Consider the following 17828-nt stretch of genomic DNA (forward strand, 5'->3'; position numbering starts at 1 on the left):
CTCCGCCCTTGCCACCTCCAAAACAAGCCGTTGACGCCAACTCCGACCACACCCCGTCACCACCATGGGGGCAGTATTTCTCTTTCTAAACTAACACAATTTCTAATTCAACCAAGAATTTGAGATATAGTGATACATATATAATTCAAACTTTATCACTTTCAAATACTTCCTCCATTTGAAATTAGTTGACGCAAATTTTTCTATAATGAGCGAATCTACACATTGAAACACGTATAGATACATTCGTATGCAGACCAAGTTTGTGTCAACTAATTTGAAACTGAGGGAAATACTATATATGAATACCACCTAATTCATGGAGACTTTTCTTTTTTATTTCCTTTTTGAGGTAATTTTACATATATTTTTGCATTTTTAATTAGTTTTTTAGGGTGTGTTTTTTATTAGTGGAGACGTCTCCCTTTCATTTTTGTTTTTGTTTAAAGAATAAAGCAGTGGGCCGCCTAGGTCATCAGTGACTGGGCCCGCTCTTTTCCAGGCCGGACATAATAAACTAGACAATAGAGAAAGCCCACCGGTATCACTGCGCCACGGCCATCTCGCCAGCCACCGTCTTTCCGGTGAATCCAGGAGCTTCCGTCCCGGCGTCCATGTCCGCGGCGGCCGCGGATCTCCCGGCGGTTTCTACGAGGAGGGAGAGGCGGAGGGAGCGGAAGAAGCAGCGCCGCCGGCGCGCGCGTAGGGAGGCCGCAGCTGTCGCCCGGGCGGCAGCCGAGGCTCTCGCCGCCGACCCCGAGGAGGAGCGCCGCCTCCGCGAGCTCCAGGAGGCCGAGGCCGACGCGTCCGAGCGCGCGCGCCGCGCCTTCGAGGATGCCGAGCGCCGCTGGCTCGAGGCCGCCGCCTCGCGTGCCGCGGAGAAGGCAGCGGCGGCGGCTGCGGAAGAAGAGGCGAGAGCTACCGAAGCTGCTGCACGCGATAAGGTCTCCTGCTACTCACTTACCCCAATTCATTTGCATCCTTTATGGAACTAGACTAGAAAGCTGCTTACTAGCCTGTATGCCTGATTCGTAATACTAGTAGTAATCTGCAGTTGATATGACAGTTTGATGTTTATGTGGTTGCCTGATATTGACACCACCTTTAGAAGTGAAAGAGGATAAGCAGGAAGAAGAAGCAGAGTTTGGGGACAAACAAAGCATTGAGTAGAAGAGGACATGTGTCTTTGCTCTCATTTGTTCGATTCTTTTTGGTTGCCCTGAACTAGAGTTATACTTATATGCTTCCACATGATGCGGTTCACCTTATGGACCCAGCCCATCACTGTGCCAAGCTCCTTGTTTTAATGTCACTGATGCTTGGTCCGTAGCACGAATACCTAGTAACTATACTTACCCACTTCACAGATTTTGGTTGTTCATCGGATCTGGTCATTTCCATTCTCTTGATACACTATGGATGTTATTTGGTAAATCAATCATGTAATTGGTTTTCTATTATCAACAATTGTTGTACTAGCTGGTGTAATGTTTAGAGAACCACCTTGGATATACATCGTAATGGGCATTAATTATGATTTTGTCTTGACTATTGCAGTATAAAGATGAACACAGAGACGTGTCTGAAGATGAGGAATGGGATTATGTTGAAGATGGACCGGCAGAAATCATATGGCAAGGAAATGAGATCACCGTGAAGAAGAAAATGGTCAAAGTACCAAAGAAGGCCAAGGATAAACCGCCAAGTCAAGAGGTCAAGCTTCTGTTTGTGATAAACTTTTCTTGGCTCTTTACTGTTGCAGAGTATCCATATTTTAAGTTACCTTCTGAAAGGGCATGTTTAATGTCTTGCAGGAAGATAGACCTACATCAAATCCACTGCCACCTCAGTCTGCAGCTGTTGCTTCTCAGAGCAGAGAACCTTCCTTGTCTGCTCGAGAACTACTTGAGAAAGTTGCTCAAGAGACTCCAAATTTTGGAACAGAACAGGTATGTTCAGGACTGGCAATGTTCTATTTCTACTCCAAAATGTAGAAGTAAGTGAATCCCATCATCTGATTAATATTTTCCCTTTATTTGCACCAATTTAATGCCCAGGTTTATTTTCTCTGTAGGATAAGGCTCATTGCCCATTTTACCTCAAGACAGCAGCTTGCCGCTTTGGTGTGCGCTGCAGTAGGGTTCATTTCTACCCTGATAAAGCATGCACATTGCTCATGAAAAACATGTATAATGGTCCAGGCCTTGCTTTGGAGCAAGATGAAGGGCTTGAGGTTTGTTAGAGGACAATCCTGTGCAAATAAATTGGTATCCTGAACTATTGCTTGTTTGATACAGCATTTTAGTATTATTCACCCTTGTTTCATGGACAGTTTATTCCCATTACAAGACTATACCCAGCCTATTCCTTGTTTTTATTGGTTATAACTTCTAATAGTTTGAAGCTAAAATGAAACTAGTTATTAAGCTCACAACTTTTTGCTGTACAATGAAAAACCATAGGTAGAAATAATTGATTGATTTCATTCTTTTGTAAGTTTTCGTCCAAGTGTTAAAAGATTCCTGTTTCTCTTTAAAAGTTTTACTTGACAAGTTGACATGCTGGCTACTCCTGGACCCGTGAGAGAATGCATGTTCTTTGATGTAATTCTCCCAGAATTCCGTCTTGAGGCAAGAGGGGATGATCCACTCAGTTGGTTTCACTTTATTGAAGACGTCCTGAACTTTGATCTGCTGCTGTATCCTAAATTTGCATGTTGGTGATGTTACTGAACTTTGCTATGTTTTAACTTTTGGAAAGGTGGAAACATCTCAAATATTTAAAACTGAAACATATCTTGGAAATTATTGATGAAACAGCTCCTTGACAATTCAATAGTATTTGTGCATTTTTAACATGTTGACTATCAAGGAGCTGTTCTTTTATTGGGCGTGTTTGACGATCATTAGGTGACAGGTGAATCTACCTTTAACCCTTTAGTAGAGAAAATAATTATTGACGGTAAATTAGTTCTGAAGTAGGTTCCTTAGTATTACTTCTGTATTTTCTTCTTTTAATTATCTGTTTTTTCCTTTTGGGTTTTCTATTGTGTTTACTTCATAGATCATGAAAGTTGCAGCTGAATGGTTGATTTCATATATATATATATATATATCGTTAGGACTGATAAGTTTTCCTATAACATCCTCCAGTTTACAGATGAAGAGATTGAACAGAGCTATGAAGAATTTTATGAAGATGTGCATACAGAATTTCTGAAATTTGGTGAACTTGTCAACTTTAAGGTTCTTTTTTCTTCCTTCCCTGCCGACCATTTGATTTTAATTTGCTATGGCTAACAATCTATGTTTAAAATATACTAAGATTGTAGAAACCGTATCTGTTACTCATGCATTTAATTTTTCTTTCTTCCATAAACCACTTGAAGGAAACAATACGGGGAGATTAACCATGCATGAGCCGTAAGCATGAAAATAGGAGTTAAGTAGTAGATTGTAATTAGGATTTTAGTTATGCCAGCCCCAGCCATCAATAAGTTATTTATGCATGGTTTGGACTGGAAGTATCCCACACTGATGTTTGCCAATCTGGAAAACATAGTAGTTTCACCTTAATTCATGCAGGTCCCACGTCTCAGATGCCTTCACCTCTGTTTCTAGCGTTAGTACGCACTCAGATCGTATCCCAATTCGCACATCAAGCAAACAATAGTATTAGCAGGGCGGTCTCTATTTTTCAACTCAAGGCGTTGTTTTATTCTGCAAGTATCTAGTAAGACTGGTTCGCTGTTGTTGTTCATTGGCAGTTAGCACCTAAATGTCTCTTTTTGAGATTAGACTAAGTATGTTGCATCAAAGCACCATCCGATGCATTGCTGCCAGCCGGCATTCAAGATGTACAATTGGTACCTAAATTCTGTACAGGGAAGAGATTCCAATGATATTCAAGGAAGGAGTCAGCTAGGGAAGAGTCCAGGAAGGAGATGATTTGAATTATAAAAGATGAGTTAGATAGAACCAGGAAAGTTTTATTCAGAACTGTAGGGTTAGAAAATTATGGATTCTGATACTTGAATTGCACGGCTTCCTAGTTATAGTATAGCACCTTGGATGTCAAATTAGGAGATACTCCCTCTGTTCCTAGATATAAGGTGTTATAGTTTTTTGAGAAAAGTCTCCAAAATAGGTATATTGTGTTGGACAACCTGTATGGACATTTATTTAGGGATTTGCTTGTGTTTTTGAAAACTCCTCTATTTTATCATGTCAATTATCCGGGATCAATCCCGCCAAATCCTTGTGTAGTTTTTACTCCATGTACGTTTCTTAATTTCCGTGCCAAAAACTATACACCTTATATCTAGGAACGGATGGAGCACTATATATGTGTCACTGTCGGGCATGTGATTTTTAGAATGAAGAAAGTAAAAAATCAAACTATTCTCTCCATAGTTATTCTCCTCTTTCAAGTCTGAACCTATGTGTACCCAATGCCTCGCAGTCACACCATCTGGCTATCCTCAGCACTCTACTTGTCCAGCTGTGAATCAAGTTTCACAACTACTACACTCCAAGGTTGTAAAAATCAGTCCAAAGAAAAGAAACCTCAGACCTAGGTCCTGCTGGTTTAGATTTAGATCGAACACATATTTGAACTGAAATGGTTACCGAAATGTTATCACCAGTTACGATTGGTTCCTTTGCACGCAACACTGGGAATCAAATATCTATATTTGAATTCGAATTTTACATTTAAGCTAGATAAAAACATGCTGGTTTTCTGTATCTTTATCCAAGTTGACCCTGCTATGCAGATTAAATTTTCTCGGGCTGTGCAACTTGGCCTAAGGATTTAATCTGCAGGCAAACAGTAACCAAGTCAAGATTCTCTTTGTTCTTCAAATGTCCCAATGGTGTATATTATACTGAAATTTGCCTTTTTTTTGTAATTCTTTCCATATAAATAATTCCAGATATTATTTCAGGTATGTAGAAATGGATCATTCCATCTTCGAGGAAATGTTTACGTGCATTACAAATCCTTGGATTCAGCTCTTCTTGCCTACAACAGTATGAATGGAAGATATTTTGCTGGAAAGCAGGTGAATAATTCATTCGTCAAGTACTGCTAGTTATATGAGCACAATTCCTAGAGCATCCTTCTGAAGCTTTCTTACAGGACCCTTCACCCTTTTATGGTGTTCCTAGTGATAAAAGAAGTTTGTTTCAGTATGGCACTCTTTCATAAGCTTACCTTGGAACTTTTCCTGTCCTTCAGATATCATGCGAGTTTGTTGCTGTGACAAAATGGAAAGCAGCAATCTGTGGTGAGTACATGAGGTCAAGATTCAAGGTATCTAAAACTGCACTACCTTGCCTTCTTCACTCTTTTGTTTTATTTGACATGTCAAGATATTCACAACATTCATATTTTCTAGAGGATCAACCTCTAAGTTTGAGAGATTCTAAGGATGATTAATACCATCTATGTGCTCGGTTTCATCTCTTCTGTTTATCAGACATGCTCACGTGGAGTTGCTTGTAATTTCATTCATTGCTTTCGTAACCCTGGGGGAGATTATGAGTGGGCTGATTGGGAGAATCCTCCTCCTAAATACTGGACTCGGAAGATGGCTGCTCTTTTTGGTCCCTCAGATGATACTGTTTTTGACAAAGCAAGTGCTACCCTAGATTTTGAATGGTCACGCAGTTCAGATAGGAGGAGGCTGAGAAGTTCTGATGACAGGTACATGCTCAAATGTTTTAGTCATTTAATCTGTGCAGTTTCAATTGTACTGAAGTAAAAAAAATGAAAGGTGCTTATTATAATTTTGATTCAGCAGGTATGTTTCAAGTAGATATAGGGATGGAGATGCACATAAGAGACACTCGTCAAGAGATTATTCACATTCAAAGCACGAACAGAGCAGCCTTAAGCATGGGCACAGCCGACATAGAAGAGAACCGTCTGCAGAGCATAAACAACAAGGCCAAGAGATTGAAGATAATACTGGTAGATACTCTTCTGCCATGGAAAATGAAAGAGTGTCTAAAAAGCACATAGGCAAAGAAAGAAGAAATGACCATGGTGATGGACAACGAGACGATAAAATCAAGTCTAGAAAACACAGATCTGAACGGCGTGAAAGTGTGGAGCCTGGATGTTCTGATTGGCATTCAGAATTTACTGATGCAGGCGCCAGCAAGAGTCCTCCAGGCAGCAAGTCCACTGACAGGTACAATGACCACAAAAGGAGCAGGATGCAATCCTATGACGATCCCTATCTTGAAGGGCGCTATTCCCCTTCACACAAATCACCAAGAAAAGGGCGCAGCACTAAAAGAAGCTCCAGGCGTTCCGTAGGAGACGATTCTTATGATGAGAAAGATGGTGAAAGACACAAATACAGAAATCACAGTGATCATTTCGATGACCCTGCGCCTGATGATAGATGGTTAGCGACAAATAGTGATGTTGATTCTGATGCAAAACCTCAATCCTCGAGGTCAAGCCGTAGACTTGGTAAGCTTGGAAGTGAGGATAGCGCTCACCCAGACGAGGATGATCATTATGAAAGGTCCAGGGGTAGGCGTACTAAGTGGAGAATGGAGGATGACAAGAGCAGTAGGAAAAGGAAGCATCACAGCAAAATCAAGAAGGGAAGTGATTGCGACGAAGATCCTTCAGACTCGAAAGACACTAGGGATTTGGGCTCTCATGGGTGTAGTAGTCGATCAAGAAGCAGCGAGGAGGATGTTTCATTGCACAGGTCGAGGAAGAGAAGTCGCAGTAGTTGTGATTCGTGACTGACGCAGCTGAATATCTGGGCATCTGGCCACTGGCAACTCTGGATTTTGGACGATCGAATGCCGTATAGATGGTACTGCTTTTTTCCCCTTTCCTCTTTGCTGATGAGAGGTTCTTTTCTGGAGAGAGCTCTCTTGCGACGCAGAAGGCTTATCATTTTTTTTTTTTGCTAATCTAGAGTTATGGATATATGGGAACGATGCTACGGTGATGTCAATGAGTGAATGAGGGGTGTTAGCCGTAGACTTATGTCTAGAAGGATAGCCTTTAGCGAATCAGATGGAGCATAACCTTCTCCTGTCTCAGTATCATGCTACGGCCCTGCGGGAGTACTAGTTTATATTTGCGAATCCGGGATTGTTTCTCCTCTTACTGATGTAGCTGGTGATGATGGACCTGTTGCTGAAACCAGGATCTAGGATGGTTGTTAAGCATATCAATTAGCAGATGATATTACGTACACTCTTACACATAAGAATGGGCCCAGGAGGATTTGTTTTCTTCAATCGCATTTTTGGCTATGCCTGTACTACCATTTACTTCTGTAAATGCTTATACCCTTATAAATAAATGCATCAGTAGGTGGTCGCGCTTCCGATTTGCAGAAGGCTGTGGGTTATGTCTACTTTTCGAAAAAGGAAGGTGCTTCGGTGCTTTCCAGATTTTTTTTTGCACGACTTCGAAAGCAAAGCAATGGTTGTGATTAGAAGAGCTAATCCACTTGTTTTCATTAAGGAAAGAAGGAATTTGTTAATTAATACACATTCATTATCCACACGTAGACCGAAACTATAGGGCGTGCAACTGCCCAGGACCCACGTTCTAATGGCTGCCACATTTAGTCGCGGCTGTTACCGGTATTCAGATATAGCCGGCGGCCGGACATGGAGGAGGAGATGAACTCAATAAGGTCACACGGCTGATCAGCATTCAATCATCCTTTCTTAATTCGTGCAAACGACAATATGTGTTTTTTTTTTGAGAACTCAGCACTTTATTGATCAAATAACATCAAGACAAAGTTTGTCGCGGATACAATCCGGGACATAAACTCTAAAGAAACTAGTACCAAACGACTCTGCTCGACGAGCTACAGTATGTGCTGAATTATTACACAAACGACTAACATGACGAAAAGTCACAGATGACAAGGAGTGGGCGAGAAATTTGATATCCTCGATCACTACACCCACCAGCGATCTGTCCCTCTCCGGGGCCTTAATCCGCTGGATAACCGCGAGACAGTCGGATGCCAAGATGATCCTGTTCCATCCTTCATCACGAGCAAGGGAGACTGCACATCTGATGGCGTGTGCTTCAGCAATTTCAGGCGTCATATGGTTTCATCAAGTAACTGACAATATGTGTTGGGACTGGCGCGGAACGACGGAAGAAGCCGTGACAAGCTAGGTTGGTCCGCGGCGGTGGTTAGCAGGTCTTCTCCTCCGCGTCTGGCCGCCGGCAACGGCCGCAAACTTTCTTTGGCGGGCAATAAGCCAATAAGAACGAGTACGTGGGTCGATCGTGTGGGCAGCTAGTTGCACAAGAACGAGTACGCGGTGACCTGATTGACCCTTGCTTAATGAAAATAGGTGGATTAGTTCTCTTAATCACAGCCTTTGCTCTTTGCTTTAGAAGTTGTGCAAAAAAACTTCCGAAAAGCACCAGAGCAGACAAATAAAGGCTGGAGACTGCGTATGTTCTCACTGAGTGCCACGCATATAACACCATAATAATAATAGACGCACTGTTTGACACTTACGGAAAGAATAGTTATTCTATACCAAACATGTCTCTTCGCAATCGTACATGATTTTGTCACGTAAATTTTGTCTAATTCAGATTCAGAAATCAAGAAGAACAATATAAATGGCGTAAACTTTCCTTTTTATATGAAATACAAGAACCTCCATTCCAAGGCTTAAGGCCTATATTTTTTTCAGAAAGACAAACGAAGTAAAGCTTGACTAAACTTTTAGAAAAAATTATGAATAAATATGATATTTTGTAGGTACCATATGAAAATATATTTCATTATCTATCAAATGATATTAATTTTGTATTTTTCATGTTAATGATTTTTAATAAAAACTTAGTCAAACTTAACATAGTTTGACTTTCTAAAAAAAATATAGGTCTTAAACCTTGGGATGGAGGTAGTACAACGTAAAATACGATATATTTGTTGTTTTTACGTTGTTATGGCTCATATCTTGCGTTTCTTATGCCTTTTTTTTTTGCATTTTTTGCTGTTGCTGTGTCTCAATGTAAATGTAATTATTTATATTGCAAACATAAGTTCTGAATGTAACGACGTAAAAAACCCTAGGTGCAACGTACTGTGCACCCTAGGTGCTGAATAGAATGTCTGTAAGAATAATATAAAAAAACGAGACCAGCAGGACTAGCTCTGGTGGCATATCTTTATAGAAGAAGCGCACTCGGGCTGAGACACCAGAAATATCAATAATTTACTTTCGTACTAATATACTCTGTAAGAAGTAAGTCTGATTTTACTCGTTGGAATTTAGACAATTAGCTTTGTATGGATAATACGGGAATAAGCGGTCTATGTAGATGACCCCATGGCTAAAACTCCTATGGATTTCTCAAGCACAAATACCTAGCTTTAGAGTAAATACATGCATGGGAGAAATGAATTATTCCCGTATTATTCATGCAAAGCTGAATAATTGAGTGTAAGAAGAAGCCAAATACTTGAGTCAACTGAAGAAGCCAAATTCACGAGTCTAGAATGTAAACCAAACATATGAGTCTACCCTCGAATATGGCTTGAATTAAAACTCAAAACTCGCGAGCTAAACGAGTAACTCATGACTCAACTCGAACTTGGTGTATAACGAGTCGAGCTGAGTTTTAAATTATATCGTTAAACGAGTTCAAGCTAAATGATCCGACTTCATCGAACTCGTGAGTAGCTCGTTCAGCTCGATAAAAGTGAGCAATAGGATGTATAATATGGAAAGTGAGCAATAGGATGTATAATCTGGCAGAACAAACTAATCCATCACAAAATGGGCAAGTGTTGTCGTGTTGGCCTAAGCCCACTAAAATGGGCAAGTATATCTGTGGTATCTCGACTTGGCAATCTTATTCTCATAACATATTGATTATTGTGGTTTACATTATTCCGGTTCCATAATTCTAATGATTGTTGTGCGTCATTCATGCTCAAATTGCTCAAACATTTAGGAAGAATACATTATACTTTTACATGTTTCATTTGACAGTTTTAAACGAGCTACTCGTGAGTTATTTGCAAGTTTTGTGAGTCGAGCCGAGTTTCAAATCTATACTCGATTGTTAAACGAGATGAGTCAAACTAACTCGATTGTTGACCGAGATTTAGCTCGGTTCGGCTCGAATTCCAGTCCTACTGCTCGGCTCGGCTCGAATTCCAGCCCTACTCACGAATTGGTTTGTGCATGCAATAACAAAGAAACCATGTGCTTTGGCTGCTCGGCATTCTTGCATGGCCTGTTTTGTTTTCTGTTTGGCCCATTAATGCGAGTAGTGCAGATGGGTCTTTATCGGATTAGGCCTTTTACTCACCAGCTACATTTGCCTTTACTTATTTATTTCTGTACACAAGGATTAGAAAAGTAGTAATGCTACACTTACGTGTAGTATTTTAGGGCATAAAACCTACGAACGGACATGCAAGCACGTGGACCGTTCAATTATATTTGCCCTCCGTGATTTTAGAAACGCGGCCACGTCAGCGCATAAGTGGGCTTCGGTAAAGTAAGTAAGGGTAGTATCTCATTCTCGTGTGAGTATCCCCTTCTCTCAGTCTCTCTGCACGTTGTACCCTTGTCTTGTGCCTTTTGTTGTAATTATGATTTCGTTATGTTTTTTGGTTTTGCCAATTTTCGGCCGTCTGATAATTATGTTACAACCCTGTCGACTCTTGACCGTGTTGTGGTTCGTACTAGGGTGAAACTTTCAAGTGGGTTGCAACTAACCTTTTTTTTAGTTGCAAGTGGGTTGTACCTGATAAAAATATTCCCAGCGGTTAGATTTACATTGAGGTTCCTCTTGGCTGGAGTTGCAAGTAGGTTGCAACTAAGTTTTCTTTTGTTGCAAGCGGATTGCAACTGCCTTTTTTTCCAGTTGCATGTAGATTGCAACTAATAAAAGTGTTCCTAGCTGTTAGATTTTCGTTGTGATTCATGTCGGCTGGAGTTGCAAGTGGGCTGCAAGTGAGAGTGCGGCAACAACCTTTTTTCGGTTGCAACTAAGAAAAATGTGTCCTGACCATTTGATTTCCGTCGTGATTCTGGCGGCTGGAGTTGCAAGTGGGCTGCAACTGAGAACTTGTAGATGCAATTGGGTTGCGAGTGAGTTTTTTTAGTTGCAAGTGGATTGCAACTGAGTTGTTTTAGTTGCAAGTGTGTTGCAATTGCGGTTTTCCATTTGTAAGTGGGTTGCGGCTTAGGTCTTTCTAGTTGCAAGTAGTTGTGACTGAGATTTTTTTAGTTGCAATTGGGTTGCGACTACGTTTTTCTAATTGCAAGTGAGTTGTAATTGCCCATTTTTTAGTTACAAGTGGGTTATATCAGAGAAAAATATTTCTGACCATCACATTTATGTTGTGATTCATGCAAGCTGAAAGTTGCAAGTGAAATCGAAATCTAATAACGTCATACGGGAGGTGTCAGATTAGAATCAATCGCACTATTGTTTCTTCTCTCCATTCGAACACAACTCGTTATTTAGGAGGTTGTTTTTTAGGCAAGCCATGGGTAAAAGTGAAAAAGGAAACAGACTCCAACTGAGATACAAACAACTGAGTTTAACAACATCTCAGTTGTTCCCTAAAAAGAAGCTGCATTAAGGGCCGAGAAATCATAACAAATAAAATATTAAGAGGTAATTTGCAAAAAAGCAGTCAGCGTACTAATTAACGGTCGCCGTCACGGAATGACCAATCCGCACATTTATGATAACTTACTAGCCCGCTTTTGACAAAACCCAAGTTCTTAACCAAATCGCACATGCAGAACAACTTCGTGTACTAAACTGGTGTATTTCACAGAAAATTATATATAATGGCTAGTTATACCTGGTAGCAAGACGAGAAACAAACACCACCGCCCAATCTATCTCCAAGAGCACGACCTCACCGAGCTCTATCCGGCGACCCAGAGGCCAGTCCACCACCCTCTCCATCATCCCGGTTTCGAGGTCTGCAGTGTACACACGTTCGTGGCTGTCGCTGATAAGCAATGTGCCACATTTCTCTCCTAACAAGCATAACTGCCTTTTCTGAGTCTTTTTCATACGGAGCAGCGATGGCGGTTCACCGTCGGCTAGGACAAGGCATTGTTGGTATCCCGCTCTAGCAGAACTCACCGAAGAAGGGTCTGAAGGGAGCTTCGTCGTGGAGATGTCTTCGGTCTGGGTGTTAAGGTTAACGACATAAAAGCATTCATCTAGCCAATTTCCAAAAACCCAGTGCGCGGTGCCACGGCTCACGACGACATGGTCGCTGAAGATCCCGACCGCAGGGCAGTCCAAGGCTGTTCTTTCGAAGCAATCAGTGCGCACGCTCCAGCTCGTTTCGTGAGAGGAAAGAGTGTGGAGTTGGTACGCGAGGTCATGCGTGTTGTAGCCGATGATTACCACTTTGAAGAAGGAGGATGAATGACTCCGCGACGGCGACGGCGGCGGCGGCAACAGCTTATCATCATCATGATGGCCGGAGAGACAGTCCGCTGCGCTTAGTACGACATAGCAGTTGATCTCGATGTCGTAGTTGAAGATGCAGCGGGAGCTTAGAGGAGGGAGCACGTGGCAGGTGCCGACGTGCAGGTTGCATACGGCGAACTGGACGACGTCGGCCGGGTCGGAGTCAAGGCGTACCAGGAGGAGGCCGTGGCGGGAGACGATGGGCACTGCTCCGGCAGGCAGAGCGGGCACGAAGGAGCTGAGGGCACGAAGCCCACGGCCCAGAGCCGATCCAGGTACCGGGACGAGCTCTTTGGTGCCTTTTTCGTCGAGCCGTTCCCTGGGGATGAAGCCGACGAACGTGTTCTCTGGCCAGCAGCGCCGCAGGAAGGAGAGATCGCCGACGAGACCACGCCAGTGCTTGCATGACATGGCGCATCGGAAGAGGGCGGGCGGGACGTCCTTGAGGCGGAGGAGGATCTCGAGGACGACGTCGTCCGGGAGCGAGACTGTCATTGCCGCGCCGCCGCCGCGTCCTCTATCTTTCTTCAATCTGTGTGCGATCGGAGATGGGCCAAGCTGAATAGCTGATCGATCTGGTCAGGTCTCTCCTCTTACCGGCCGCGTGTATATATATACTCGTAGATTGGTAGCTACTAGTAGAGGTTGGTATAAACTCTAGATTAATCTTGTAGACGTTGTTAACTTTTGTTCAGCAGTCGGATCAGAGACAAACTTCTTATCCTCGGCCGCCCAAGATCCTATTTTTCCAGTTTATATCTTGAACGGACCAAAACGCCTCTGCTCCCAAATCTGCACAAATGTCTTCTGAAGATGGTTATCTTGTTCCTTGCCACCAGTCTTTGCTGCCTCGTCACGCCACAGCTTCCCCGCATCCGCTCCTCCTGCCCTACCCGCCACCTCCGGCCGATGTGCCACCATGGTTCCTATAATGCATTGCTGCCTGCTCGGAAAAAAAACAATAATTGATAGGAGTACCTCAAACCAACTAACGAAGCCAAGAAATATTTTATGAAATCCTACCGAGGAATAGCAAAATCTATGGTTCGTGTCCTCAGCATTCATTAATTTGATCGAAACGGTAGAGATGTTGCAGTGAATCTAAATGGTATAGGTAATTTTATTTTGTCCCAAACTGCTTGGACTACAGTTATAACTTCGGCTCAAAGCTGAACTCACTCGATTTCAGAGAAGCCCTATTTTGCTCCAGCGCTCAGCTCAATAACGAAATGAGTGTTCCAAATAGAACACAACATATGTAATGAGTCAATTTCAAACAAAGCTAGTCTGAACTCAGACAATGAGACAATTAGCACTATATGAATAAAGTGCGAAAAAACAGTGTTAGTAGATGACACCTAGACTAATAGTACTCCCATCAGTCCATAAAAGAATGTGGAAGATTTATCTAAATTTAGATAAATCTCCGACATTCTTTTATGGATAGAGTTAGTATGATTTTCTTCGGCAGAAATACCTAACTTTGAAGTACACGCAGGTATACTCAGATTCCTGTTGTGGGGAAGAAGTCAAATACATGAGTCCACTAAAAAAGCCAAATACTAGAGTCCACTCAAGAAACCAAATACGTGAGTGGAGCATGTAAACAAAGAGGCTTGCTCCAGTACAACCCCCTCCCTAAACTCAACAAAACCGAACCAGTATTATTTAGGCCCATATCCAAGCCCAAATCTAGAACTCAGTATTCCCACGTATAGGCATACAGTCGTCGCAAGACAGTCTGGCGGGCACCGCAAGACAGTCCGGCGCCGCAAGACAGTCCGGCGCAAACACCACAAGACAGTCCGGTGCCGCAAGACAGTCCAACGCAAGCACCGCAAGACAGTCCGGTTAGTCTCGTTCCCAACGCGACGGATAGTCCGGCCGAATTGCACCAGACTGTCCGGGACGGACTATCCGGCAGTTCGTCGCGCCGTCACGCCGCCGTCTAGCCTGCACGCTGATACGTCCAAAACGTATCTACTTTTCCGAACACTTTTGCTATTGTTTTGCCTCTAATTTGTGTATTTTGGATGCAACTAACACGGACTAACACTGTTTTCAGCAGAACTGCTCTGGTGTCTCGTTTTTGTGCAGAAATCCAACTTTCAGGAAAATCCTCGGAATTTATGCAAAAGGCCCTATTTTCCCAGAATACTGACGGAGCCAGAAGGACAAGTCAGGTGGAGGCCCGAGGGCCCCACACCATAAGGCGGCGCGGCCCAGGGGGGCCCGCGCGGCCCTGTGGTGTGGCCCCCTCGGCCGGCCTCCGACGCCCTCCTTCGGACTATATATTGCCTTCGACCTAAAAACGCACGGGGAGAAGTCGAAGTCGCCAGAAATCCTCCAGAACGCCGCCACATCGCGAAACTCCGTCTCGGGAGCCAGAAGTCTCCGTTCTGGCACTCCGCCGGGACGGGGAATTGGAGGAGATCATCGCCATCATCACCGCCGACGCCTCTCCATCAACCAGCCATGCTTCCCCCATCCATGTGTGAGTAATTTCCCCGCTGTAGGCCGAAGGGGATGGTAGGGATTGGATGAGATTGGTCATGTAATAGCATAAGATTGTTAGGGCATAGTGCCTAGTGTCCGTAATTGGTACTTTGATGATATTATTGCAACTTGCTATGCTTAATGCTTGTCACTAGGGCCCGAGTGCCATGATCTCAGATCTGAACATGTTATTGTTTCATCATGATATTCATTGTTTATGGTCTTACCTGCAAGTTGTATACACATGTCGCTGTCCGGAACCAATGGTCCCGAAGTGACAAGAATCGGGACAACCGGAGGGGATGGTAGTGACGTGAGGATCACATGTGTTCACGGAGTGTTAATGCTTTGCTCCGGTACTCTATTAAAAGGAGTACCTTAATATCCAGTAGATTCCCTTGAGGCCCGGCTGCCACCGGCTGGTAGGACAAAAGATGTTGTAAAAGTTTCTCATTGCGAGCACGTACGACTATAATTGGAACACATGCCTATTGATTGCTTTGTACTTGGACACCGTTTTATTATTATCTGCAAATGCCCTGCTATGATTGTTACATGAGTTTCTCTCATCCATGCAACGCCCGTCATCCGTCCCCGTGCCTACAGTATTTTAATCCTGCTGTTTACTATAATCACTACTGCTGTCTCAGTTACTCTGCTGCTGTTATTTCACTACTGCTACTGCTATAAAACTGTTACTACTGATAAACTCTTGCGAGCAAGTCTGTTTCCAGGTGCAGCTGAATTGACAACTCCGCTGTTAAGGCCTCCAAGTATTCTTTGTCTCCCCTTGTGTCGAATCAATAAATTGGGTTATACTACCCGCGAAGACTGTTGCGATCCCCTATACTTGTGGGTCATCAAGACTGTTTTCTGGCGCCGTTGCCGGGGAGCATAGCTTTATTTGAAAGTTCACTTGGATTGATATTGTTCGCTGCAAATTCTCCATCATGGGTAAAGCTCGCGATTCTAAAGTCGCCATATTACCATCCACTACAAGAAAAGGTACAACTCTGAGTACCTCTGCTACACTTGATTCACCATCTGTGATAAGTCAACTTGTTTCACCGCCACAAGCTGGTACGTCTGCTGAATCTGAAAACTCTCATAATATTGATAATGTTTCTGCTGTGCTTGCTGATAGTGGTTCGTTGGGATCCTTTCTAGATGCTACAATTGCTAGGTCTAGACAAATTGAAAATGCTGAAACTCCTAATGAAAATGCTACTACACCTGTTAGTTCACCTGAACTTGATTATTCTAGTGATGATCCTGATGAAGATTATGTGGAGCTTAATGATGATCTTATTAATAGATGCAATGCTACTGCTGATGCAAGAAACATTAAAAAGTTTCTTACACAATATACTGTTAGACATAAGCTATCTCCTGATCCTGAATTTGCCACATCTCCTATATGCATTAAGGATAAAGATTATGATTTTTCTCTTGATCTATCTCATATAGCTATTGTAGAGAAAGCACCCTTTTGTGGTACTGAAAAAGAAAGTGTTGTAGAACACATGAATGAACTTTCTTCTATGAGTAGCTTGTTTTCTGATGATGACAAGATGCGTACTTATTTTGTCATTAAAATTTTTCCTTTCTCATTAAAGGATGATGCTAAAACTTGGTATAATAATTTGCCTCCTGGTTCTATTAAAAGTCCAACTGATTTGCGTGATGTTTTCTTTCAAAAATATTTTCCTGCTAGTGCTCAACATATTGCTTTACAGAGAATTTATAGGTTTGACCAGGGAGATGAAGAGAAATTAACTGCGGCATGGGCAAGATTTTGTTCTCTTATCAGAGCTCGACCTGGACATGATTTGGAAAAAAATGATCTACTTGATATATTTTATAGTGGACGAACCATTGAATCTAGAGCCTATTTGGATAGCTGTGCTGGTTGTGTTTTCAGGAAAAGAACTCCAGATGAAGCTGAAGAATTATTGGCTAGAATAAGCCGGAATCATGATGATTGGAATACACCTGAACCAACTCCAACGCCAATATTGAAGAAGAGGGGTTTAATTGAATTGAATGATGAAGATATGAGGGAAGCTAAGAAGTCTCTCAAGGAGAAAGGTATTAAATCCGAAGATGTGAAGAATCTACCTCCCATAGAAGATATATGTGAGATAATTCCCCCTTCATCCATGATTGAGGTAAACTCCCTTCAACGCTTTACTAGGGAAGATATTCCGTATTCAAAACCTCCTGCGCAATGCTTAGATGAGTTTGATAATTATATTGTTAAGCAAAAAAAATTTAATATGAGGGTAGAGAATCATCTAATGGAAAATTCTCAAGCTATTAGCAATTTGCATGATATTGTGGAGAGAACCTCCAATGATGTTAAGATGCTTGTTAAACATTTTCAAATAGTTCGAACTCAAATTGATCAACTCACTAAAGTGAAAAATGACTTGCTAAATAATAATTCTAAAGAGAAACATGCTTATGAAGTAACAACTAGAGGTGGTGTCTCTACCCAGGATCCTCTATATCCTGAAGGGCATCCCAAAAGAATTGAACAAGATTCTCAACGAATTGAACCTAGTGCTCATTCTAAGAAGAAAAAGAAGAAGAAACATAAAAATGTTGTAGAATCCTCTGAACCTGTTAATGATCCTAATAGTATTTCTATTTCCGATGCTGAAACTGAAAGTGGTAATGAACATGATAATGATAAGAATGATGCTTCTGATAAAGAAGAGGTAGAAGATGAACCTGAAAAGCATGCTAAAAATAAAAAGTATACTAAAGAAGATTTTATTGCTAAGAAACATGGTAATGAAAGAGAACCTTGGGTGCAAAAGCAAATGCCTTTTCCTACTAAGAAATTAAAA

General features: G+C 42.2%; 1 protein-coding gene across 4 annotated transcripts; it reads left to right on the plus strand.

The window, feature by feature from the left end:
• The first annotated feature begins 528 nt into the window (after nucleotides 1–528).
• Nucleotides 529–7375, plus strand: LOC127334481 (zinc finger CCCH domain-containing protein 16). Of its 4 annotated transcripts, XR_007872178.1 has the most exons (10): nucleotides 536–944; nucleotides 1558–1713; nucleotides 1815–1949; nucleotides 2075–2233; nucleotides 3153–3245; nucleotides 4946–5062; nucleotides 5239–5313; nucleotides 5480–5706; nucleotides 5801–6841; nucleotides 6947–7375. XR_007872178.1 is itself a non-coding variant. In XM_051360934.1 (9 exons), the coding sequence occupies exons 1-9, from the start codon at nucleotides 615–617 to the stop codon at nucleotides 6765–6767; spliced, it is 2259 nt and encodes a 752-aa protein (XP_051216894.1). In that variant the 5' UTR covers nucleotides 536–614; the 3' UTR covers nucleotides 6768–7375. The 4 variants fall into 4 exon arrangements, 3 of the variants coding, with proteins under 3 accessions (XP_051216897.1, XP_051216894.1, XP_051216896.1); XM_051360934.1 differs by having other exon boundaries at nucleotides 5801–7375; XM_051360936.1 differs by having other exon boundaries at nucleotides 537–944; nucleotides 5804–7375.
• The last annotated feature ends 10453 nt before the right edge of the window (nucleotides 7376–17828 follow it).

The sequence above is a fragment of the Lolium perenne genome, chromosome 6, assembly GCF_019359855.2.
Source record: "Lolium perenne isolate Kyuss_39 chromosome 6, Kyuss_2.0, whole genome shotgun sequence".
Lineage (NCBI taxonomy): Eukaryota > Viridiplantae > Streptophyta > Magnoliopsida > Poales > Poaceae > Lolium > Lolium perenne.